This window comes from Saccopteryx bilineata, chromosome 9 (assembly GCF_036850765.1).
Source record: "Saccopteryx bilineata isolate mSacBil1 chromosome 9, mSacBil1_pri_phased_curated, whole genome shotgun sequence".
Taxonomy (NCBI): Eukaryota; Metazoa; Chordata; class Mammalia; order Chiroptera; family Emballonuridae; genus Saccopteryx; species Saccopteryx bilineata.
The window spans coordinates 40,548,555-40,574,498 of record NC_089498.1 but is presented as its reverse complement, the minus strand read 5'-3'; the positions used below and the strand labels follow the sequence as shown (position 1 = coordinate 40,574,498).

The window sequence follows — 25,944 nt, the reverse complement described above, 5'->3', positions numbered from 1 at the left end:
GAGCGTAACCACCCATAGCCTTACATAGACTATGCACATGTGGTGCTGCCAAATGCTCACACACTTATGAAGCAAAGTGCTTGCAACCAGTAAACCAGCAAGCAGGCCTAACACAGCTGTTTTCCCAACACACCAAAAACAAGTTCAGATGCAGAGGCTGCGGATGCGCCTTCTCTACCATGCAATTTCAAATGGAATTTCATCCTGTGAAGGTCACAGCCCAAGGCATGGCAGGTGAGGCATTCATGTAGGCTAGTTTTACCTCCAGAACTTTTGACAGTGCACAACTACACACAATATTGCTGTTGTGCACATTTTGACCAGAAGTATGTTTAAATACTGAGATTTTCTTTGAGAAACTGGCACACTGTCTAACCATAATAAGTAAACTGTGCTATAATGACCACTTTGGTTCCCAGTATAATATTCAACTGCCTGAGATGAACCATTCAGAGCAGTTAGCACATTAAAATGGTTGCTTCACGATCCCTGTGGGATACTAGCCATGAAACAAATTCAGTTGCAGAACACTCCGATCCAGGAGGGGAAGATGAGGTACTGAAATAAACTAGAAATGTGTGGGAAACATCAAAGGTCCAGAAAATATCAGTGAAACCAGGCCCTTGGGTTTTATTTTTTACAGGAGCCACAAATTCCATTCAGTGAGTCTTAACTAGATGCCTATTATGAGCAAGGCAAAGCTGCTCAGAGTCAGAAACCAAATCTCTTTTATGGTCAGCCATGCAGGGAAAGATCAGGCCAGAAAAATGAACAACTGGAATAAACAGAAAGAAAAAGACTCTGGGTGCAAGAAATTCAAGATTTACCTCCTACAGTAGATATAATCAGACTCTACATCCAACAAGTAAATGTATTTGTTCAAATGAACTCCACAACTACAAGAAAAATGGAGTCCAAGCCTGCCCTTTAAAACTCCTCCAAGTTCATCCACACACCTGATTTTCTATTATTATTTAGCACCTACAAAGTGCCAGACCTTAAAATTGTCTCACATTCTCCAAGCAACCCTCTAATTTCAAGATACCAGGCCAGCTCATTTCTTTTCCTCTGCTGGAGACTCTTAATCCTTTTTATTAATTTTAATGGGGTGACATTAATAAATCAGGGTACATATGTTCAGAGAAAACATCTCCAGGTTATCTTGACATTTAATTATGTTGCATAACCATCACCCAAAGTCAAACTGTCTTCTGTCACCTTCGATCTGGTTTTCTTTGTGCCCTTCTCCTCCCCCCCTCTCCCTTCCCTCCCCCCCTCCAGTAACCACCACACTCTCGACCATGTCTCTGAGTCTCATTTTTATATCCCACTATGTATGGAATCATATAATTCTTAGTTTTTTCTGATTTACTTATTTCACTCAATATAATGTTATCAATGTCCATCCATGTTGTTGTAAATGATCCAATGTCATTTCTTATGGCTTAGTATTCTATAGTATATATGTACCACATCTTCTTTATCCAGTCATCTGTTGAAGGGTTTTTTTATTGTTTCCATGTCTTGGCCACTGTGAACAATGCTGCAATGAACATGGGGCTGCATATGTCTTTATATACCAATGTTTTTGAGTTTTGGGGGTATATACCCAGTAGAGGGATTGCTGGTAGACCCTTAATCTTTATAATGCCAAATGTCAGTTAGTGTAAAACCCTCCTTCACAGCTACACTTCTTGAGAGAAGTGTGTTGTAGAACACATATTGGCCTGACCTGTGGTGGCACAGTGGATAAAGCGTCAACCTGGAAATGCTGAGGTCGCCAGTTCGAAACCCTGGGCTTGCCTGGTCAAGGCACATATGGGAGTTGATGCTTCCAGCTCCTCCCCCCCTTCTCTCTCTCTCTGTCTCTCCTCTCTCTCTGTCTCTCTCTCTCCTCTCTAAAATGAGTAAATAAAAAAAATTTAAAAAAAGAAATAGAACACATTCAATATTTACACTAACACTCAGATTATATAAAAAGCAGGTGATTCTACTTTCAATAATGGCTGAAGAGTCACACCAATTTTCATGCAGATAACCATAAACGCTGAACAAAGCATAAAAAACAATAAACTGAACACAACCAAAGCGGACAAAACTAGAGAGAGGTCTACACTTGGAAAGAGAGATTTGCACTGAGTTTCATATCCTGCACACTCATTCCCATGAGAAAAAGGAACAGCTGAAGCTCAGACAGAACCCCAATCTTACAACTTGAAAATCAGAATCACCATTCTGGCAGACAACAGTGACTAGAAAGTGAGGGGGAAATTCCAAAAAGGAGAGCTCCCTGTAAAAGGGAACACCAAATTCTGCATACAAATTCTGCCCACATCTCCAAGTGAGCCTGGAAATAGGCATGCCTAGGGCAGACTCCAGGGAGCTAAACTAAAACCAAACAACTGAACAGAGATTGCAGCTGCTGATTAAATTAACACAGGGAAGATAGTTCTGGAGTTCCCAGACCAGCCACACTTACTGCCAGCTAAACAAAACATCAATACTCTCCAGGAAGACAAAACAAAATCCAGAGTTTCTACAATGTCTCCTTCACAAAATCCTAGAAGCAATCCATCGTTCCTAGACACGTAAACAAAAACCATGATCCTACAAAAAGTAAAAAGAGACCAAGCAAAAGATAAGCCACATGCCAGAATCAGAGAGTATTAATCCTTTGAGTAGTGAGTTTTTTTCATGCTCGCTGACCCTGGGAGTAAGTTGTTTTTCAAAAAATAAAATTAGTTCCGGTTACAGTTTTATTAACTTAAAATCATGTTTGTTTGATAACCAATTTATGAAAACAAGAACATACATTTGCCTTTTTTTAATGTTGCCTTACACATTTTTATTTATTTATTTATTTATTTTTTTTTGTATTTTTCTTAAATTGGAAACGGGGAGGCAGTCAGACAGACTCCTGCATGAGCCCGACCAGGATCCACCCGGCACGCCCACCAGGGGGCGATGCTCTGCCCATCTGTTGCAACCAGAGCCATTCTAGCGCCTGAGCAAACTTTGCTCCAATGGAGCCTTGGCTGCGGGAGGGGAAGAGAGAGAAAGAGAGGAAGGAGAGAGGGAGGGGTGGAGAAGCAGATGGGCGCTTCTCCTGTGTGCCCTGGCCGGTAATCAAACCCGGGACTCCTGCACGCCAGGCTGATGCTCTACCACTGAGCTAACTGGCTAGGGCCGCCTTACACATTTTTAAAATAAATCGATCACAGTCTGGATGGTCAGGAGGCATGACGACATACATGAATGTTCGTACTACACAAAGGGTTAAGTGGCTGTTATAAGGAAGCTCAAGAACACAAAGGAAAATATCCTCACAATGTATAAACCAGAAAGGTATCTCAGGAGGTAACAGAAAAAATTTAAAAAGTAAATTTAGGAAGCAACCAAGATATCCTGCACTAGGTGAACAGATAATGAACTGCATATATCCAGACAATGGAATATTATTCAGTGATAAAAAAAAAATGAGCTGTCAAACCATGAAAAGACATGGAGGAGTATTAGATGCATATTACTAGGTGAATGAAGCCAATGTGAAAGTAGGAATGATTCCAACTACATCACATTCTGGAAAAGATAACACTATAGAGACACTAAAAAAAATCAACGACTGCCAGGGGTTTGGAGAAGGGGCAGGATGAATAAACAGAGCATAAAGATTTTTTTTTTTAATTTTTAATTTTTCTGAAGTTGGAAACCGGGAAACAGTCAGACAGACTCCCACACGCGCCCAACTGGGATCCACCCGGCATGCCCACCAGGGGGCGATGCTCTGCCCATCTGGGCTGTTGCTCTGTTGCAACCAGAGCCATTCTAGCGCCTGAGGCAGAGGCCATAGAGCCATCCTCAGCACCTGGGGCCAACTTTGTTCCAATGGAGCCTTGGCTGTGGGAGGGGAAGAGAGAGAGAGAGAGGAAGGAGAGGGGGAGGAGTGGAGAAGCAGATGGGCGCCTCTCCTGTGTGCCCTGGCCGGGAATTGAACCCGGGACTCCTGCATACCAGGTCGATACTCTACCACTGAGCCAACTGGCCAGGGCCTAGAGCATAGATATTTTAAGGACAGTGAAAATACTCTGTATGACACTTTAATAGCGGATATATGTCCTCATACATTTGTCCAAACCCATAGAATGTACAACACCAAGAGTAAAAACTCTAATATAAATTGTGAATTTTGGATGACTTTAATATTTAATCTTAATGTTTTAAACCTAAAACTGCTTTTAAAAAAAATCTTAATAAAAGATTTTAATGGAAATTCTAAAATGAAAAAATGCTATTTCTGAACAAAAAAAAATCTGGCTGAGCTTTAACTGCAGTTTTTCAATGAAGAGAAAAACAGTGAATTTCAATACAGATAGACAGAAAATATCCAGTCTGAAAAAAAAATTTTTTGAGGGAAAATAATAAACCAAACTTCCAGGACCTGTGGAATTATATACAAAGGTTCATTATCCCTGTAGCTGGGGTTCCACTATGGAGAAATGAAATATGGCTAAAATTTCCCCAATTTTGGTAAAAGATAAATTTATAGATCCAATAAGTTCATAGTACACCAAAATAGATAAATTCAAGAAAACACTTGGTAAAAGGGGGATGAATGGTGATGGAAGAAGACTTGACTTGGAGTGGTGAGCACACAGTACACTATACAGGTGATGTGTTATAGAACTGTGCTCCTGAAACCTGTATGTCAATGAAAAAATATTTTTTAAAAGAAACCCCTTGAACACCACAGTCAAGCTGCTCTACCACCAAGACACAAAGACAATCCTGACACCAGTCAAGAGAAAAAATGCATATTTAATTCAGCAGAGTAACAAAACAAATGATGGCCACAAGATCGTTTCAACTTCTTTAAATGCTGAAATGAAAAAAGTGAAAACACAGAATCCCATATCCAGAGAAAAGACCCTTTAACAATAAAGCAACTGAAGAAAAGTTTTCCAGACTGAAGGAATATGGTAACAAACTGGTCCTTCAGTAAGGAATGAAAAGCACTGGAAATGAACATATGTGGGTAAAGATGTATTAAAGACTATCTTTTCTCCTTAATTTAAAAACACTGCATTCATATTAAAGGAAAAAATTATATACTGTGGGGCTTATAGCATAAGTAGAAGTAATACATATTGATAACCATGTCATAAAGGACAGAGAAGGTAAATGGTTACAATTGCAAGATTCTACATTTTAGGTAAGGTGGTATATGTCAAGAGACTATGAAAACTTAAGAATATAAACTGTAACCCAGGGGTCCCCAAACTACAGGCCCGCAGGCTGCATGCGGCCCCCTGAGGCCATTTATCCGGCCCACCGCACTTCCAGAAGGGGCACCTCTTTCATTGGTGGTCAGTGAGAGGAGCATACTTCCCACTGAAATACTGGTCAGTTTGTTGATTTAAATTTACTTGTTCTTTAAATATTGCATTTGTTCCCATTTTTTTACTTTAAAATAAGATATGTGCAGTGTGCATAGGGATTTGTTCATAGTTTTTTTTATAGTCCGGCCCTCCAATAATTTGAGGGACAGTGAACTGGCCCCCTGTGTAAAAAGTTTGGGGACCCCTGTAACCCCTAGAGAAACCACTAAAAATAATGCAAGAAGGCAAGCACAATTCAAGCCAATAACTAACATGAAATTCTATGATTACACTTAAATGAAATTCTAGAACAGGCAAAATAAATCAATGGTGAGGAAAAACTGGATCAATCAATCAATAAAAGCAGGGGGTTGGGAGGAGGGTGAAGTAAGAACTGACCAGAAAATAGCATGACAATTTCTGGGGTAACAACAGTAATGTTCTATTCCTTTTCTTAAAGGTGATCCTGATTTAGACCAGGACCTCAACACATACTTGTTTTTAGAAAGGGTGGGAAGGGAAGGAGAAAGAGAAAGGAAAAGAGGAGAAGGGAAGAAGAATGGAGAAGAGGGGAGATGGGGAGAAGGGAGAAAGAAAAAGGAGAGAGAGGGAGGGGGAGGGGAAAGAGAGGAGAGGGGAAGAGGGGGGAAGGGAGGAGGAAGAGAAGGGGAGAGGAAGGAGAAGGGGTAGAGAGAGTAACATCAATTTGTTGTTCCACTTATTCATGCATTCATTGGTTGACCCTTGCATGTGTCCCAACTGGGATTGGAATCCACAACTGAGCTACCTGGCCAGGGTTCATGGTCTGTATCTTTTTTTTTTTTTTTTTTTTTTTTTGTATTTTTCTGAAGCTAGAAACCCGGAGAGACAGTCAGACAGACTCCAGCATGCGCCCGACCGGGATCCACCCGGCATGCCCACCAGGGGGCGATGCTCTGCCCACCAGGGGGCAATGCTCTGTCCCTCCAGGGCGTAGCTCTGCCACGGCCAGAGCCACTGTAGCACCTGGGGCAGAGGCCAAGGAGCTATCCCCAGCGCCCAGGCCATCTTTGCTCCAATGGAGCCTCGGCTGCGGGAGGGGGAGAGACAGAGAAGAAGGAGAGGGGGAGGGGTGGAGAAGCAAATGGGCGCTTCTCCTGTGTGCCCTGGCCGGGAATCGAACCCGGGACTTCTGCACGCCAGGCCAACGCTCTACCACTGAGCCAACCGGCCAGGGCATGTTCTGTATCTTAATAGTGGTTTGGTTACACAGGTTTATGTATCTATCAAAATTTAAATGGTACACTTAAAATATGTGCATTTCAAAAAATGTGTTTTAACTTCAAATTTTAAAAAAACTGAGAGCTTATTACTAAGAATTATTAACTAAAAGTTACTGAATAAATTAAAAATGAAAAATGAACAATTGGGGACGAAGGTGGTGGAGAGAGGAATTACGTCATAAGAACAATGGATTTCAAACAAGAAATCAGCAGCAGGCCCAGCAGTGGCTGAGTGCTGGCAATGCGAACAAAAGCTATGAATGACATCACACTTCCTACTTCCACAAATTACACAGAATTAAGGCCTCCCTTTTTCTTCTCCTTTCGTATTCTTCAGGTTTTTCCTCTCACTTTTGATGACGTAGGAAAAATTTTTTTAAACATAAAAATAGCTACTTACAAATGTCACCTTTGGCAAATTACACACTTAACCTGTTTTCTCACTACCAAAATGGGGACAAAAATATACTGCTCACAAAAATTATGGGATATTATATAGCTTCACATTCATTTTGAAATACTGCCTAATTTTTGTGAGCAGCGTAGAACCTAACTCATTGAGTTGTGAGGACTGAATATACCTCTGAATCCCTTAGAACAGTGCTCTGAACACAGTAAATATTTGAAATGTTATCTATACCTGTTTCTTATTTCATTTTTTTATTAGTAATTCTAAAAAGTCATTTTGATTGGTCAATTAGCTTCCCCAATACAAATATTAACAGTAGACTGGTTTATGAGCTTCATTCCTAGTCTTTAAAATAAAGAAAAACAAAAATCCCACACAAGAAAACAGTCTCAGAAATACCAGGCCTTTCAACAGTACCCATACAAGAAAATTATCAGGAAACTGGAGTCAGAAGAATCCACCCTTTCATAAGTGGTGCGTAAGTCAGGAACAATATTCTAGTATATTTTCTTTTCAGTATTCTGATTGTTGTGTCCAGGTAGAGTATACACACCACACAGTGTTTCCCACACAACTTCAATATTAGTTAAGTTCAAAGCATCTCATCAGTTTTATTAACTTTATTATAGCTAGGTTGTTGGCATTATTTCTAAAGCTTTTGCAGTTTATTAAAAATGCCCAGGCCCTGGGCATTTTTGGCTCAGTGGTAGAGCGTCGGCCTGACGTGCAGAAGTCCCGGGTTCGATTCCCGGCCAGGGCACACAGGAGAAGCGCCCATCTGCTTCTCCACCCCTCCCCCTCTCCTTCCTCTCTGTCTCTCTCTTCCCCTCCCACAGCCAAGGCTCCTTGGAGCAAAGATGGCCTGGGCGCTGCCCCAGGCGCTAGAGTGGCTCTGGTCGCAACAGAGCGACGCCCCGGAAGGGCAGAGCGTCGCCCCCTGGTGGGCGTGCCAGGTCGGGTGCATGCGGGAGTCTGTCTGACTGTCTCTCCCTGTTTCCAGCTTCAGAAAAATACAAAAAAAAAAAAAAAAAAAAGCCCAAAGGAGCCTGACCTGGCAGTGGCGCAGTGGATAGAGCGTCGGACTGGGATGTGGAAGACCCAGGTTCAAGACCCCAAGGTCTCCAGCTTGAACAAGGGCTCATCTCGTTTGAGCAAAAGCTCACCAGCTTGAACCCAAGGTCACTGGCTTGAGCAAGGGGTTCCTCGGTCTGCTGAAGGCCCGCGGTCAAGGCACATATGAGAAAGCAATCAAAGAACAATTAAGGTGTTGCAATGCGCAACGAAAAACTAATGACTGATGCTTCTCATCTCTCCATTCCTGTCTGTCTGTCCCTATCTATCCCTCTCTCTGACTCTCCCTCTGTCTCTGTAAAAAAATAAAAAAAATAAAAAATAAAATGCCCAAAGGAGAGAAGGGGATTGTTTCTCTTCCCCACAGATTACTTCTCTTCCTTTTTTGAAGTTATTTTTTTAGTCAAGATTTTAATATTTCTAGAAGTAAATTCTACTATACATGTTTTAGACTGACTATGAATCAGTGAGAAACCTAAGGATATTATAATTTCTTTTTAGTAAACCTACTGAAGCTCTTATGCGTTAGTCCCAAATAATTAGGTGATGACTTGACAATGCTCCCTTCTTATAATTAATCTTGATATCACTGTTTAAAGTATAAAAGAAATATGAATTAAACTTTAACTGGGATGATTAAGTCATTCAGTTTATTGCCATTCTACAACAAATTAAAATATCTAGGCTTACCAAGGCTTACAATTTCATAAACATTAAAGTAATAAATTCAAACAGTCTTACTTTTAGAACTACAAATACTACTCCTAATCCACATGGATAGATAGCAAAGGAGACAGTCTACTACAGAGCATCAGAAGACGATACACCCTTTCCCAGCTCTAGGTGTCCTTGTCCATAATTGGTTTTGTCATGAGGTAGTATAAAGCCCAACTATCATGTTCAAAGTTGTTCTCCCAATGAAAACGTTTGTATGTCAGCTCTTGCAAAATAAGTAGAATATCAATATTAAAATTCACTAATATCTATAGCTATGAAATGCATAAGAGAAATGGCCATTGGATAAAGGCAGTTAAAGAGCCTGAGTTGACAACAGATGTTACTAACCGGCACTAAGGAAAAAAAATGTGGCCCTGGCCAGTTGGCTCAGCGGTAGAGCGTCGGCCTGGCGTGCGGGGGACCCGGGTTCGATTTCCGGCCAGGGCACATAGGAGAGGCGCCCATTTGCTTCTCCACCCCCCCCCACTCCTTCCTCTCTGTCTCTCTCTTCCCCTCCCGCAGCCAAGGCTCCATTGGAGCAAAGATGGCCCAGGCGCTGGGGATGGCTCCTTGGCCTCTGCCCCAGGCGCTAGAGTGGCTCTGGTTGCGGCAGAGCGACGCCCCAGAGGGGCAGAGCACCGCCCCCTGGTGGGCAGAGCGTCTGCCCCTGGTGGGCGTACGGGGTGGATCCCTGTCGGGCACATGCGGGAGTCTGTCTGACTGTCTCTCCCCGTTTCCAGCTTCAGAAAAATACAAAAAAAAAAAAAAAAAATGTTTTCACTAGGATGGCCTTTCATAAATACCCAACACCTTCCCCCTTCCACTAGGTCTTCACAGATGCTCAGGACACAGTCCTTTTTTGGGTGGCAGGGACCACTAGGCTTTAGGATTGAAAGAGAAAGACAATCTCTGCACTCCAGTAAGTCAAAGTCTGGTGATGGAAATTTAAAGAAACCTATCATAATGCAGTATGCTAAGTTCTAAGACAGAAGGAAGCAACAGAAGGCTTGGTATATATGAGCCAAGAAGTCGGGGCTGAGGTGCATCAGGTAGGTAGTAGGTGTCCCATGTGAGAAAACAAAATCTGCAAAGGTTCAGGGGAAAGAGAAAACACAATGAATATGAAGAACTGCAAGTACAGACAGAGGTGAATATAAACAGGCAACGGACTGATCACAAAGGCCGCAGAATACCATGCTGGTACATCAGAGAATAAGAATCTTACAGGCATCTGACCAATACCATTCCAGTGACACGATGCAAACTGTTCAGAGGCTAAGAGTGGGGCCAGCTAGACTAGTTGTTATTGTAGACTAGATCTAAATCAGGGACACTACAAAGTGTTATAAATGACTAGACCCAAGTCAAGGTCAGAAGTTGCATATGTTGCAGTTATTTCTAAAAAAGAGTACGGTACCAAAGTTTCTTAATTAAAAAACAACAAAAATGAAATAGAGCAGCTATAAAGTTGTTTCCTATTGACTTTAAACAATAACATCAGCTTGCCTGACCAGGCAGTGGCGCAGTGGATAGAGCGTCAGACTGGGATGTGGAGGATCCGGGTTCGAGACCCCAAGGTCGCCGGCTTGAGCGCGGGCTCATCTGGTTTGAGCAAGGCTCACTAGCTTGGATCCAAAGTTGCTGGCTTGAGCAAGGGGTTACTTGGTCTGCTGTAGCCCCCTGGTCAAGATACATATGAGAAAGCAATCAATGAACTAAAGTGCCACAACGAAAAATTGATGATTGATGCTTCTCATCTCTCTCCGTTCCTGTCTGTCTGTCCCTATCTATCCCTCTCTCTCTCTCTGTCTCTGCAAAAAAAAAATATATATATATATGTCTATATATATATTACATTTAAAAAAAACAATGACATCAGCTTAATTCTAAAAGGAGATCATCACTCACTCGCATTCCAGTGTGCATTCTTGACTCAGGGGAGCGTTGAATTACATGAGGTTAGGATTGTGCTTGTTCCCTGAGGACTAATATTATCTATTCTCTGGCTCCCTGGCAAATCACCCAAAATCTAAGTCTATCTACCCAGAAGTGTGCCATATGTGTAACCACCATGTCAACTGTGGTGGGGATAGGTTGAGGGAGAAAGAAGGACAGACAGAACAGTGACCTGGGCTGTGGCCATGTTGATGGAAAAAAGAAAGAATGTTTAGGACTTGGAAACAAGCTGGTTGGAGGGATAAAAAGGCAGGCAAACTAAGAATGGTGTGGGTTTCTTACTGGAGGTATCAGGACAAAGGCAGAGTGGTACAAGGTGGGAAGAGAGAAACTTACCCTTGGATCGACTGAGCTACCTGGAACCTCAACGCTAGAGCTCAGGTCGACTTAGGCACACAGGTTTTGGATTCATCAGTGAGTGGCAAAATCACAGCTGAAAACATCGTGAATTATAAGGTAAAAAGAGAAGGGAAAGGACATCATCAAAAGGGCAGGAAAGCAGAAGAGAAACTGAAAGCGAACACTGAGAAGCAGGAGGAAAATCGGTGGTGCCAGAGGACTAATGAAGGATCTCAGTGGACTGCCCAGGCTACGCCCAGATTCCTTTAAGCAGGAATCTGGGGGAGGCACCACAGCAGCCACAGGTTTTCTAAAAAACCTTCTCTCCTAGGCATTCCACTGTATGTGGAACCCACAGAACAAGTGAAAGATAAAAAAGATAAAGACTGAAAAGTATCCAATGACAATGACAAAGAAGTCATCCAGATAGAAACATCAATAAAACCTAATGCAGTCTAGAAGTAAACCCAAATATATACGGGGAAATGCAGCACATGGTAAAAGATATTTCAAATCTGGGAGGGAAAGGATGGATTATTCAACAAATGACACTGGGGTAACTGGGTTGTCATCTAGAAAATATAAAACTAGCTTTGTATCTTACACCATAATAAATTCCAGATGGACCTGTTAAATGTAAAATAAGAAACCACACAAGTTCTGTACCAGAAGAAACCACAGGGAATGTCTGTATAATGTATAATGTATATGCATAATAATATGTACAATGTATAATGCATTTATGATTATGACACAAAACCCAGAAACCACATATATATATGTGTGTGTGTGTATATATACACACATATATATATACACACATATATATATATATATTTTTTAACTGCATGGCATAGTCCAAAGGGAAAGGGAAAAAACCTGGAAAACAAATATTTGCAACTTTTAAAGACAAAAGGACAAATTCCTTTAAACAAAATATTCTTAAAAAACTATAAAGGAAAGATCAACAACTCAACAGAGATGGGCAAGGTATATGGAGAGCTTGCCAAAAATAAATAAAAGGTTCACTTGAAAAAATGTTCAACCTCACTCAGAAGAGGACAGCAAAATATAAGGTCTACTGGAAAGTTCTGCCCGTTTCTATCACAAGTTTCGACACGTAAGCACATGTTTATTTGGCGCATGTGTGCCTCTCTATTTTTATCACTTAATGTATACATACTGACATAGCAAATTAACTAAAACAAAGTTGATTCACGTTAGTCTTATGTGTGAAGCAATACTGTACCCATGGCTACTGGTAAAGTTCATTTACGCCACTAATTTTTACGAATTTCTACAAGGAAGAAATGCTACAGAAGCATGTAGAAATTTATTGAAAGTGTTTGGTGAAGGTACAGTTTCTGATAGGACATGCAGAAGATGGTTCAAAAAATTCGAAACAGGTGATTTCAACCTTTCTGATAAGCCACGTTCTGGGCGACCATCTTTGATCAATGACAATGTTGTTAAGACCATGTTGGAGCAAGATCCTTTTCTGACAACATCAGAGATCACAGAAAGGCTTAATTCAGCTCAGCAAACCATTTCGGACCATATTTGGAAGATAGGATTGGTGTGGAAATATATTATTTAATCAAGTTTATTGACGGTAAGAAAAATTTGTATTTTGTTTTATTCCAAAAACAAACAGAACTTTCCGGTAGACCTTATAAAATTACATTACACTGAGATGTGCTTTCCACCTAATCAAACACAGAGATCTGGAGAAGGGGGCATAGGCCGCTAACTAACTCAACATACTGACGGGAAGGTATACAAACAGCCAGCCACTCATACATTGCTGTGGGCATTCCAAAAGGTGGATATCAATACCTAACGTCATTACAGAAGTACAGACCACTTGATCCGCCATCATTCCCACTTCCATGTTTCTAGTCTACTAATACACTTACTGAAATATGAAAGGCCATGCATGCTATTTGTCAAATGTAGATGACACATACACAATATATCCAAGACACAGTTGTCTAGAATGGTAAGGTAAGAACAAAACATCTGTCGATAGGTACTAATTATATAACATACTCATACAGGGAAGCCATAAGTTAGAATGAAGAAGCTCTAGGACTGATTCCCTAATGATCATCAGGAAACACTGCAAAGAGAAAAGGATAGCCTGACCAGGTGGTGGCGCAGTGGATAGAGCGTCGGACTGGGATGCGGAAGTACCCAGGTTCGAGACTCCGAGGTCGCGCGCGGGCTCATCTGGCTTGAGCAAAGAGCTCGCCAGCTTGGACCCAAGGTCGCTGGCTCCAGCAAGGGGTTACTCGGTCTGCTGAAGGCCCACGGTCAAGGCACATGTGAGAAAGCAATCAATGAACAAACTAAGAAGTCGCAATGCACAACAAGAAACTGATGATTGATGCTTCTCATCTCTCTCTGTTCCTGTCTGTCTGTCCCTGTCTATCTCTGCCTCTGTAAAAAAAAAAAAAAAAAAAAAAAAAAAAAAAAAAGAGAGAGAAAAGGATAGACCATTTGGGGAGTAAGACACCAGTTATCTATTTGTTAATACATAGAGTTTCTCTGGAAGATTCTATAAGCACAAAGAGAACAAAACTGGATGGCTGGGGAGGAGGAAGAAACTCAAAGGAAAACCACCACCTACCATACTCCTGCACTGAGCAGTTTAAAATCATTGTTTCGGCCCTGGTCGGTTGGCTCAGCGGTAGAGCGTCGGCCTAGCGTGCGGAGGACCCGGGTTCGATTCCCGGCCAGGGCACACAGGAGAAGCGCCCATTTGCTTCTCCACCCCTCCGCCGCGCCTTCCTCTCTGTCTCTCTCTTCCCCTCCCGCAGCCGCCGAGGCTCCACTGGAGCAAAGACAGCCCGGGCGCTGGGGATGGCTCTGTGGCCTCTGCCTCAGGCGCTGGAGTGGCTCTGGTCGCAACATGGCGACGCCCAGGATGGGCAGAGCATCGCCCCCTGGTGGGCAGAGCGTAGCACCATGGTGGGCGTGCCGGGTGGATCCCAGTCGGGCGCATGCGGGAGTCTGTCTGACTGTCTTTCCCTGTTTCCAGCTTCAGAAAAATGCAAAAAAGAAAAATTTAAATCATTGTTTCAACACCCCCGTGGGTGATGAGTATACAACATAATTGATTCTCCAAATGACAGAGATGTTTTCTCTAAATCCATGTACTCTAGTTGACCAATGCCACCTTGTTAAAATTGTCTAAATTTTTTAAAAAAATCAATCTTGGGAAGTAGTTGCTATGTGATCCCTACCACAAGAACTCTGAAACACAAAAGTGGGAGAGCACAATTCTCTAAATATATTGAAAACCAATAAACTTACATGTTGAAAGGGTAAATTTTATGATATAGCAATTAATTTCAACAAAGCTGTTATTTTAAATTGAATTTTTTGAGTGACACTGTCAATAAAGCTGTTATGTTAAAAAATAGTTTGTACCATAGCACATTATCACATAGAGAAGACTACAAAGGATAAACAAACTTTTCTCAAAACTATGGCTTTCTATTTCAATAAAATAGACAGAGGTAGTATAAGTCCAAACCAACCATTATTGTCACTATTTCCCATCGTGCCTTAAGGAACAGCACACCTACAGTCCTTGTCAGCTAAGGAATAGAGTAAAGCTAATGCAATCTACCACTAACTTTAATGATATGAATACTTCTCTTCCTTAAAGTAAAAATGTCTATTTTACATACCTTACACTTCTAAATTTCTTCTTTAAGTCCTCAGAGATATAAGAATTTTAAAATAACATAATAAAGAGTTTTGGAAAGGGAAATGCAAGTAATGCCTATGTCAGAAAATACAATTTCTGAAAAGAAGTATCACTTTAAGTAGAATAAAGAATAAAAGCAGTCAATATTTTTATCTCTAAAAGATAAACACAAAGTCTCTAGGCTCAGAGTTTAAAACAAAATATAAGTTTACAAAAGAAATAAAAACAGAGCTTTAATGGGTCTGCTTCTTAGGATTATACTAAATGATAGAGTTAGAGAAACTAAGGCAGCAAAATGCTTAAAGGCTAAATTTCATCTGACTTGCCTACTCCAAGCAACAGAAGGGTTCATCAATGTCAGGCCTGAACTTAAAAGCAGTAAAGGAACAGAGTCAAATAAATGTGACTGAAATTAGGTTAGCAGTGACATAGGGGATATTGGGAAAACTAGATACCATAGCTGTTTGGAAATATGAAAGAAATGGCCCCAAGGTTATTCATTATAACCTCATTATTGAGAGTCAAGTAGAATTCTCCAATTTCCCAAGGATGAACAAAAAACTATCAGCTCTGAGTATACAAAAATCAATTTATAAAACATGAACACTCTGAAACATAGACATTTCACTCTATAATAATGTGCCTTGCTCAAGTTAGCATTTCTCTAAAAAAAAAAAAAAATAAGGCCAGAGGACAGAAGGAAGCCCTTATATCTGCTGGGCACTTCACACGTGATCTCATGTGACCATCTAAAAATGAGGCAGGTAACTTACCCCTCAATAGGGGAAAACCAGAAGAGGGAAGACTCTGGCCAAGGTCGCCCAGTTGGTGAATTCAAATACCATTTGGGTATAGGAGTAGGGGGATAGATTAATTAGCCCCTTCATTACACTGAAAGGGATTTCTGACAACAGAAAGGTTCATAAATATTTTTGTTCTCGCTTTTAGCTTACTGCCCCACCTAAATAATGACCACCATCTTCTGCTTTTAACAGTGATGCATCTGCACACACAAAAGATCCTCTTTAAGACCTGAACATGACTGGAATCACAGCCATGGACATTTATCAGTGTGTGGCATTTAAGCAAGGACTTATAGCATGTGAATCTGACCTTAAGGAACTAAAATCCCATGAATAGGTGACACTCCATTGGTACCCAAAAGCTTACTGATCTCCCTACAGACCACCACATTCTCTGGGTCCCTTTCTAGTAGCCAGAATAACATTTTTCTGCCCAATGTACAACATGGGTGGGATCTGAACACACTTAAAAAGAAAACCACAATCTTGGAGGTCAATGTCACCAAAAAGATAGGACATACATTAAAACCAAAGCAAGGACCACAACCACTTCTTAGAGGAAGACACTGAAGAAGAAAAGCCACAATCCAGAGTTGCAAAATAGCTCTAAAACCACTAGCAGCAAATCAGAGTATCGAACATTTAACTAAAAAGAGCTTAGACATTGTCAAAGAAAGACATTCAGCACTACTGGTCCTGACTACAATCACTTGCTTCTCAAAGTCAGTGTGTGATCTAAATACAACACACTTAGTCAAAGAAAAATCTTTTTTCTCAGAGCACAGTTTTGACACTGGGTCCCAAGGGGTTGTTAAAAATAAGTTTGAACCCCAAACACTTTTTTTTTTACATAATTTCGAAGCATTAAGACAAAAGTTCACATTTCTAAGAGGATGACCATGATGCCCTTCCTGTTTAATTTGGAGACTGGAGATCTTTAACTCAACCTAGCATTCCTTAGGAGACTGACACCCTGGACACTCTTGGACTCCAAGCCAGTCTGTGATTTGTTTCCACAAAGGAAGGTGGGCCTTGAGAATTATTTCATGTGCTACTAGCTATTACAGTAACCTGGCTCTTAAACACAAACAACAAATACACATTCATAAGCACACATATAGTGACACATATATATGCATACACATTCATCTGTATGTTTAAACACACATGCACTCACAAGCACAAGAATACATGTGAACATGCGAGTCCACACGCTGCGGTCCTCCCAGCCCACCCACCCACTCAGGAAAATCGACACCCAGGCCCGGGGCCCCTCATGACACCCGTGAATGCCTGTTGTTAAGGTTCTAATTTAGCGCATTCACATCTCCATCTCATAACGGCTTTCTTTTCTAGTAGTACACACCATATTTGGAGAAGCCAAAGCGATACAAAGTATAACTGTTATCTGTAGCCCAAGAGCCCGATTAAGGGGACAAAGGCCTTGGCGCTTCCGTCGATGAGGTGAACGGACCACACAGGGGCCGCGACCTCTGACTGTCACTGTAGGTCTAGGGGAACCATGAACGTGGCCCTCCTTGACTTTTCCAGACCGACCCCGGCGAGATAAGTGCAACAGCCCCAAGGCCGCGAGGTGCCCGACGGGGCTTGAGTGCGGGGTTTGCGGGCCCGAGTGGAGGCAGGGGCTTAGGATACAGCGTGGAGGCTTAAAACACAAACGCAGAACGGAAGCTTGGGGCGGGGGATTGGGCTTGCGAGGTGGCGGCTGAGGGGACAGGATGGAATCTTGCGGTGCAAACAGGAGTTTGGGATTGGGGTGGGGGTTTGGGACCCCAAGTAAGACCTTGGGGAATGAGTGGGTGGAGTTCTAAGAACTGGAGCGGAGGCTTGGGTGTGGGTGGGGTTCGGCAGAGCGGGCTGGGGGCTCCGGGCCCTCCTCCCGCGTGGGCACGCACCTTGTGGCAGGACGGGCAGGTGGGTAGCGCACTCTTGCCTCCGTGGCCGCCGCCGCCGCCGCCGCCGCTCAGGCTGCTCTGAATCTGCGTGAGTTCCTGGCGCAGAACCTGCTTCTGATGGAAGCTGAAGGCCGGATGGTTAGAGGCCATGGTGAAAAGCAGCAGGAACTCATCGCCCGTGCGGCCCTCGTTGAGCTGCAGCCCGTAGTTGTGGATGATGGAGTCGATGTGCGTGAGCGTGCGGTAGAGCACGCCGGCCGCCTCGCGCTGCTCCGAGCCCAGCAGCGCCAGCGACACCAGCAGCTTGCTGCGCACCACCTCGTCCGTCAGGTTGGTGAGGCTGCCCAGGTCGGCAGGGTTGTTGGCCTTAATCTCCGAGTCGCGCAGCGAGTGGTAGTCCTTGCGCGCCAGGTCCTCGAGGCACGAGCCGAGGAAGCGCAACTCGAGCGGGATGCACAGGTCCAGCAGGCCGCACAGGAACTCCACGCGCTGCGGCGACGGCAGCTCCGAGAACCAACGGTACACGCCGTCCCTTTGCAGCGGGCAGCGCTTCTCCACCATGCTGCCTCCCGTGCCGCGCCGCTGCCCGGGGCCGGAGGCCGCCGCCCGGGGCCGGGGGCGCGGAGCGCGGCGGGCGCGGGTGGGGGGCGCGGCGGGGCCGGGCGAGTGAGGGCGGGCGTCGCGGGCCGGGCCCGGGGCGCGCGGCGCGGGTGAGACCTCCACCAGAGGCTGGCGGCCGGGCGCGCGCGGGTAGCTTGGGGGGCCCGGGGCGGCCGGGGCGGCCGGGGGCGGCGAGCGGCCTCGGGCCCCCCGCTCACGGGCGGGCTCTTGGCCCGAGCCCGTCCCCAGCGGCGACCGGTGAGCGGCGGCGGCGGCGGCTGCTCCTCGTCGTCGTCGCCCGGGAGGCGGCCGCCCCCATCTCCCCCCGCGCCGCAGGGTCTGTCACTGCGGGCCACCCCCCGACGGAGCCGCCCAGGCCATGTCGTCGTCGTCGCTGCCGCTGCCGCCGCCGCGTTAGTGCTGGCCGGCCGTTACTAGAACGGAGGCCGCGGACGGGCTCCTCAAGAGCGGTAGTGGAGGGACACGCGGGTGCAAAGCGCGAGCGGACGGCGGAAGGATCTGCGCCGGCACTCGCGCGGCCTCGCGCCCAGGCTCCGCGCGCGGCGGACGGATCCAGGCTAGCGCCTCCGTGTTCGCGGCTGACGAGCACCGGGACGAGGCTCAAGTGGGCGGGGTGGGCGCCTCTCGCGACAGCCGGACCGGCAGGTCCCGCCCCACCCGCTGATTGGCTCCAGCTGCCCCTTCTAGGTCCGTGATTGTTTCGGATCCCCAATCCCTCTTCACTCCCGCCGCGGCCACGCCTTCTCCGGGGTGTCAATCACGCTAGACTCGCCCCTTCACGGCCAGCGGAGTCGATTGACCGGCGGGGCCGGAGGGGCGGAAAACCCGGGGAGGATTTCTGGTTGCTTTTGTTCCCACAGATTTGCGTGGAGCATTGTTGTTGGTGAAAGCCGGGCGTCCGATCTGTTTTATTCCTGAGCGTCACAATAGAGAGATAGCGGGTATCTTCGAAAAGTTGCTGGAGCAGGGCTCCGGAGATCCGAGCGCCCATTCCTCCTCTGCCTGCTAAACTGTGTGACCTTGGGCAAGTCGCTTGGCCTCTGAGCTCTGGGCGCCTTCTCAGCTAGTTAGGGGTAATAATAACCGCCCCGGGGGCTAATGAGCAGGTTGTGAGTTCGCAGAGGGTGGGTGGCCTCATTTCTGAGGCTTTGACCTTCCTTTTAGAAATTATAGGAACAAGCTTTCTTCGTTAAGTAAGCCTCTTTTCAGTGGGTTACTACGTTAGCTCAGGAACATAGAGGATGCAAATACACCCGCCAGTGATCACAGAGCAGGTGAACTACCCTTAGTGTTTGTATTGGCAGGGGATTATGGGCTGGAGAAGGGTGGGGCACCCAACCACCTTTAAATTCTGCAACTGCAAGCAGCAGCCCTACCTAAATAAAACTGAGACTCAGAAACAAGAGAGTCATTCCCCCCTTGCCCTAACTGTAGATAGAGCCTTTCTTTTGATGTCTTGTGCTAAAGAATGAGTCTGTTATCTTAGCAACTCGATGGAGGCCGGGTGTGTGCCGTGTTCTAAGCCCTTGTGGCAACCATGAGCAAAGTGGTGCCCTCACTGCCCTCCAAAATTTACAGCTTGGTTTGGACAATACACAAAAGAGAATTATTGAATAAATTAATTTCTTCGGAACATGGTCTAAGGGACTAGAAACTTCCTAACAAGACATTTTCCATCCAGCGTTGGGACTTCCAGGTTTGAACACAGACATTGCAGAATCTCAATTGATGGGAAAAGAAAATTTGCTTTCCATCCCTCTCTACACCTTAGACAGATTTTTCCAGAGCCATTGTGGTGTTCTTGGCCAGTGTAAGAAGAAGCAAGAACAAAATATAACTTCCTAAGGGTATTAAATGCCCCGGATAGCAGGAGTGAGGCTAGGTCCAGTTGGGTCTTCCTGTCTTATTCTTATTTCCCCAGTGCAGACTAACTTCCACAAATAATTGAATTAATCATTGTTCTCTTTGACTCCACTTTTTCAAGTGACTCCAAGAAAGTAGTCACATTCCAAAACCTATGATATGATGGAGTGAAGAAACATGAAAATCAGGAGAACACTTCTGCTTTCTATTGATAAATGAAGTTTCTAAGAACAGAAAGATCTTGGGATCTGTTTCTTATCAGCATTGGCATTTCCTCAAATCCTGCCCAATCTGGCTGTGAAACCCTCAAGCTTTGGTGCCATGCCAATCTGAATTTCAATCCCAGCTCTAGCTCCCTGGGGGACCTTGACCATTCACTCAACCCCTCAGAGCCTCAGTTTCCTCATATGTAAAAAAAGGAACCACCCCCGACCCCAACTGACAGTGGAACTCAGAGATGGGAACAGGAACCCTTTCTAGCTAGCACAATTGAACCACAGAAGTCACTGGATCAAGAGTCCCAGCTTCTGACAGCTTCTTTGCTGCATTTTTTTGTTTGTTTGTTTTTTGTATTTTTCTGAAGTTGGAAACGGGGAGGCAGTCAGACAGACTCCCGCATGCGCCCGACCGGGATCCACCCAACATGCCCACCAGAGGGCGATGCTCTGCCCATCTGGGGCGTTGCCCTGTTGCGACCAGAACCATTCTAGCACCTGAGGCAGAGGCCATGGAGCCATCCTCAGCACCCGGGCCCAGTTTGCTCCGATGGATCCTCGGCTGCTGGAGGGGAAGAGAGAGACAGAGAGGAATGAGAGGGGGAGGGGTGGAGAAGCAGATAGGCGCTTCTCCTGTGTACCCTGGCCGGAAATCAAACCCGGGACTCCTGCACGCCAGGCCGACGCTCTACCACTGAGCCAACCAACCAGGGCCAATTTTTGCTGCATATTTGCTATTTAATGTCTGTACTGGGTTGACTAGTTCTCTCCAAAAGATCGTGTCCGCCCAGGACCTCAGAATGTGACCTTATTTGGAAATATGGTTTTGTGGATATAATTCAGGTAAGAATCAAGATGGGATCATGGCTTACAGTAGGCCCTAAACCCGATGAGTGCATCCTTCTAAGAGATAAGAAAGAACAAGCAGACTCTCAGAGGAAAAGGCCATATCAAGATGGAGGCAGAGATTTGAGCCAGGGATGCCTGGAGCCATCAGAAACTGGAAGAGGCAGGAAGAATCCTTCCATAGAGCCTTCAGAGGGAGCAGAGCAGTGCCCACACCTTGACTTCAGACATCTGGCCTCCAGAACTGTGAGAAGATAAGTTTTTGTTGTGTTAAGTCACTAAGCTTGTACTTATTTGTTATGACAGTTTCAGGACACATACTGTGTCATGTCTCCCTCAACTTCAGTCCAGCTCAATTTAATGCAACTCAGTAGATAATAATTGTTATTATCAGGATCAGACCCCACTAAGGGTTTGAGAGCCTCTAAGGAGAACAAGATCTAGCCCTCACAACATTAAGGAACTAGCGGCTTGAACTCCCTACCCTAAAGTAGATGGGCCCTCTTTCTGCAGGAGCTGTCCTTTCTGCACAGTGTTTCCTGCCCTAGGAAGCAACCAAGGGTCTCCCAGAGGACAGGGGTGGACACCCACCTGTCAGCCTTTCTGAACACAATCTCTAGGCCTCGCCCTGAGGCTGGACTTGCTCTACCTCCCAGCCAGGGCTCCTACTCTAAAACGGACTCCATCTTGTGGATGTTTAGAGCTTCCCACTTTCCCTTTCTCTGCACAAGGTAACTCCTGGCTTCAATATTTCTGCATCTCGGCATTGACATAGTAAAAGGGCTGGGGGCCAATGGAGGAGGTTGGGGAGGGGAACACAGGGTAGGTCAGAGGGTAAGGCATTCCTCCTCAGGAGCAAAACCAAAGCTATAAAGCCACTGGTGAAAGGCAGGACTGTGTGTTTAGATAAGGAGAGAGTCCTCATACAATGCTGAATGGGCCATACTTGCCTTGTGCATAACTCAGGGTCAGGAGCTGTCCAAGCAGTGGGCCCTGCTGTTGGGGAACTCACAGTCTAGGATGGAACATAAATTAATATTATTTTTTAGAAAGAGAGAGACTTGGAGTTGACCACAAATTCTCCAAACAAATAATTTTGCAGTGGAGATAAAACTTGCCTGGGATTACTTATTGTGTCTGAATTAGTGATACCACAGTAGGTGGTGACCTGGCTAAGACCAGATTGTCTATCTGGACTCCAAGTCCAGCTCCGCCCCTCAATCGCACACACACCCTATAGCCTTGCTTTTCCTTTCTCATTTAGAATCAGGCAGTCCCTGGCTGCGTACCTCAATGGTAGAGTATTGTCCTAATACATCAAGGTTGCTGGTTTGATCTCTGGTAAGGCACATACAAGAATCAACTGATGAATGCATAAATAAGTGGACCAGTAAATCAATATGTCTTTCTCTTCCTCTCTTTCTTCCCCTTTCTCTCTCTCTCTAAAATCAGTAAATAAAACTTGAAAGATTTAGAATCGGGCAGAGAGGAGAAGCCTGAAGACCAGGCTGGGATTAGGAAAATGAAAACAAATAAGACTAAGACATGGATTAAGACAAGGGTTCCTTAAACAGTTGGAGCTAGAGGTACACACACAGGCTTCCTGCTTGGATTTGCCACTTATTTTTCCTTGGGAGTATATAATCAGGATGTATGCGGTCTCAAGAAGTATGGACTTACTGAATTTCATTTTTACAGTTTTCCTGTAACCCTGCTTTCCTGTGACTGAGAAAGCAAAGGGACCCCAAACCTCTAATGTGGAAAGCTTAAGAAGCAGGTCCCTGTGCTTACTGATGGGATCCTTGCCCAGTGCCTCAACCCCTGATAGCTTCTTGTGACTGCCATAACCCCATGTGACTGGTCCTGCTACTACTATCATTGTTCCCATTTCACAGACACTCAATGGTCAGTCATGGGCCCAGGACCATGCAGTTCATATGAGTTGGAACCAAGTTCTAACCTAAGTCAATTGCCCAGACTCTGTCCCTCCAGGAAGAAAACACAAAAGTAACTTGTCATTTATTCACTATTTCTGCAAACCAGAGTCTCCAAAGGTGTCTGTCACATGCCAGTATTCCTAGCCGTGACTGCTGACAAAGTCCACGTGGAATCGTAAGTGGGCAGTTGTCCCAAACTGGGCCCAGGCTGTTGCTGCACAAGCACAGACTTTCCTCCACGCAGACCTGCTTCCTAGAGTGTCTTTGGCTTTGGGTTAGATGTGCCGTTTCTCCAGAGAGAACTACCTGGGCTCTTATTTAAGATGCAGATTCCTTAACCTGATGCTAGATACTGGGTCAGACACCCAGGAGCAGGGCCTTAGACTCTGCATTTGCCAGTTTCCTGGTGATCCCCATATCCTAGTTTGAAAACTGCTATTGGGGCAGAGGTCATGCTTTCAGGCTTCTAATGTACTTCTCTGGATCAACCAACAGAAACAACAATGATCAGAGTTAAGTTTGTATTATATGCCTACCAGCCAGAAACTGAGGCTTAGGTCACACAGCTAATGGCTTGTGGATTCTCATCGTTAAGTTCTGCAGCCTATTTCTGTTGTATATTTGTTTTTCACATTTCTATGTTGCTTATACCACAGTCACGAAATACTCTGAAAGCCAACAATTAATGCACCGCTGCTCTCAGTTTTGTGTGTTGTTTGTTTACCATTTTTACCATGTAAAAATGCCCAAACTCAAGGAACAGGGTGGTAATTCCTCATATTCTGATTGCCCAGCTTCAGAAGGGATGACATTCTGCCATTCCTGTTTCATCTCCTTCTCACTGCAAATAATTGTTTTTTTTCTGCTTATGAGGTAATAATACATGCTTCTTGTAAAGAGACTATATCTCACTAAAAAACAATGCAACAATCACAAATAATCTCACTTCTCAGTGATAACCAATGTTAACATTTTGAAATAAGTTTTCTAGACATTCTTGTATTCATATATATTTATGCACACTTAGTTTTACAAAAATGAGATACTCCACAAAAATAGGATTGTACTCTACATTTCATGATCCGTTTTTTTTCCATGTTACCTATCCCAGATGCCTGTCCATATCATGGGTTCTTTTATAAATCATGGCTTTCAAAGGCAGCCCAGAATCTTGTTTGGATGTATCATGATTTATTCAACTAATCCCCTATTGTTTGTTGGACATTCAGGTTGTTTCTGTGCTCTGTTGATTGAGTTTTGCCAAGGACCAGTGTGGCTAGTAACCATCCAGGTCCTGAGTGAGAACGGTGTGGAATGAAGAAATAAACTCCGATAAAAAAGGATGGGATGAGGAGGCCTCTGCAAGCTGATGGCAAGCCAGAGCAAAAGTAAAGCCCCGCCCCAATCTGCTTTATTATATAGTGCAGAGCCATATGCAAATAAGGAAGTCTCTGATACAAAGTCACACATCTGAGGCATAAACAGAAATCCCACTACCATGCATAACTGAAATCAACCAACATCAGAACAAACAAAGGGTGAGAGGAAGGGCATGTAAATTGTCTCTAGCAACTTAATCAAACAAGTGGGGATGGGTCTAGTAGAAACACTCCAGCATCACAGCTAAATGAAGGTGTGGGGAACACCTCCAGCAACCCAAGAAAGCAAGTGAGGTGAGGGATTGGGCAGACTGTCAGCCCACTGCCAGTCCCCCACACCTGGGTCTCCCAAAAATTTAAACCTCAAGGACCCTCTCAGCTTGCAGTCTACAACAGAGTTTCAAAAAAAGGTGAAAGATTTATGCGATCCGAAGAGAAAGAGCATCAGAGTTTCAAAAGACAGTTCTGCTTACACTAGAATTTGCATCAGACTGAAACCAGATCCTCCTCTGGAGAATCCTGCTTGGGTGTTCCAGAAGTATCAAGCAGAGATAAAGATGGAAGGACTAGATTGCTTCCCAATGCCATCCTAATCAAGTCTTCACAGCTTGGTTTGAAACAAGACACAAGACATACCCGTATTCAAGTACAGGTGAAAAACACATTCCAAAGGCAGGTAACATTTTGTTTCTGTGACAAGGTGTAACTCAAAATACGGAAAGTTTCTTTTCGAACAAACATGCCAGAGGTCACCTAATCCAGTTACTCTCTTTCCTTCAAAGCAGTCACCCTGCAAGGCAGCACTCTCATTGCAATTAAACTGGGATTGCTTGAAAATACACTCATGAACTCCTCTTTTAAAACTTGTCTCCAGAGGCTGGTGCAAATCTTTTTTTTTTTTTTTTCCGAAGCTGGAAATGGGGAGAGACAGTCAGACAGACTCCCGCATGCGCCGGACCAGGATCCACCCGGCACGCCCACCTGGGGCCACGCTCTGCCCACCAGGGGGCGATGCTCTGCCCCTCTGGGGAGAGGGGCCAGAGCCACTCCAGCGCCTGGGGCAGAGGCCAAGGAGCCATCCCCAGTGCCTGGGCCATCTTTGCTCCAATGGAGCCTCGGCTGCGGGAGGGGAAGAGAGAGACAGAGAGGAAGGAGAGGGGGAGGGGTGGAGAAGCAGATGGGTGCCCTCCTGTGTGCCCTGGCCGGGAATCGAACCCGGGACTTCTGCACGCCAGGCCGACGCTCTACCACTGAGCCAACCGGCCAGGGCTGGTGCAAATCATTTTTGAATGTAGTATATACTGGAAAGTCTCCATGCTTCAAGATGAATTGATATCTGGAGATAGCCTGTGCTGATGAATTACAAACAGTAGAGTCTACTTTACCTAGTTTGAGCAAAAACATTGATTAAGTTATAATAAGGAACTCAGAATCCCGGGGTGAGGGGGAGGTCTAAGAGCCAGGTGTGGATACCATTCTTATATCTTATTAAAAATAAATTGCCTGTTCATGTTCTTTGC

The 25,944-nt window shown here is 44.7% G+C and overlaps 1 protein-coding gene and 1 non-coding gene across 3 annotated transcripts in view; one reads left to right on the top strand and one right to left on the bottom strand.

The window, feature by feature from the left end:
• ZCCHC14 (zinc finger CCHC-type containing 14) overlaps positions 1-18,771 on the bottom strand; it is an 82,388-nt gene extending 63,617 nt beyond the window's left edge. For both annotated transcript variants that reach the window (XM_066243055.1, XM_066243056.1), the window contains exon 1: positions 17,564-18,771. In XM_066243055.1, coding sequence (XP_066099152.1) covers positions 17,564-18,124 — 561 coding nt within the window. In that variant the 5' untranslated portion in view covers positions 18,125-18,771. The remainder of the gene's footprint in view (positions 1-17,563) is intronic.
• Positions 7,729-7,806, top strand: TRNAV-GAC (transfer RNA valine (anticodon GAC)). The gene has a single exon. It is a non-coding gene; the product is annotated as a tRNA-Val (tRNA).
• Positions 18,772-25,944: the final 7,173 nt, after the last annotated feature.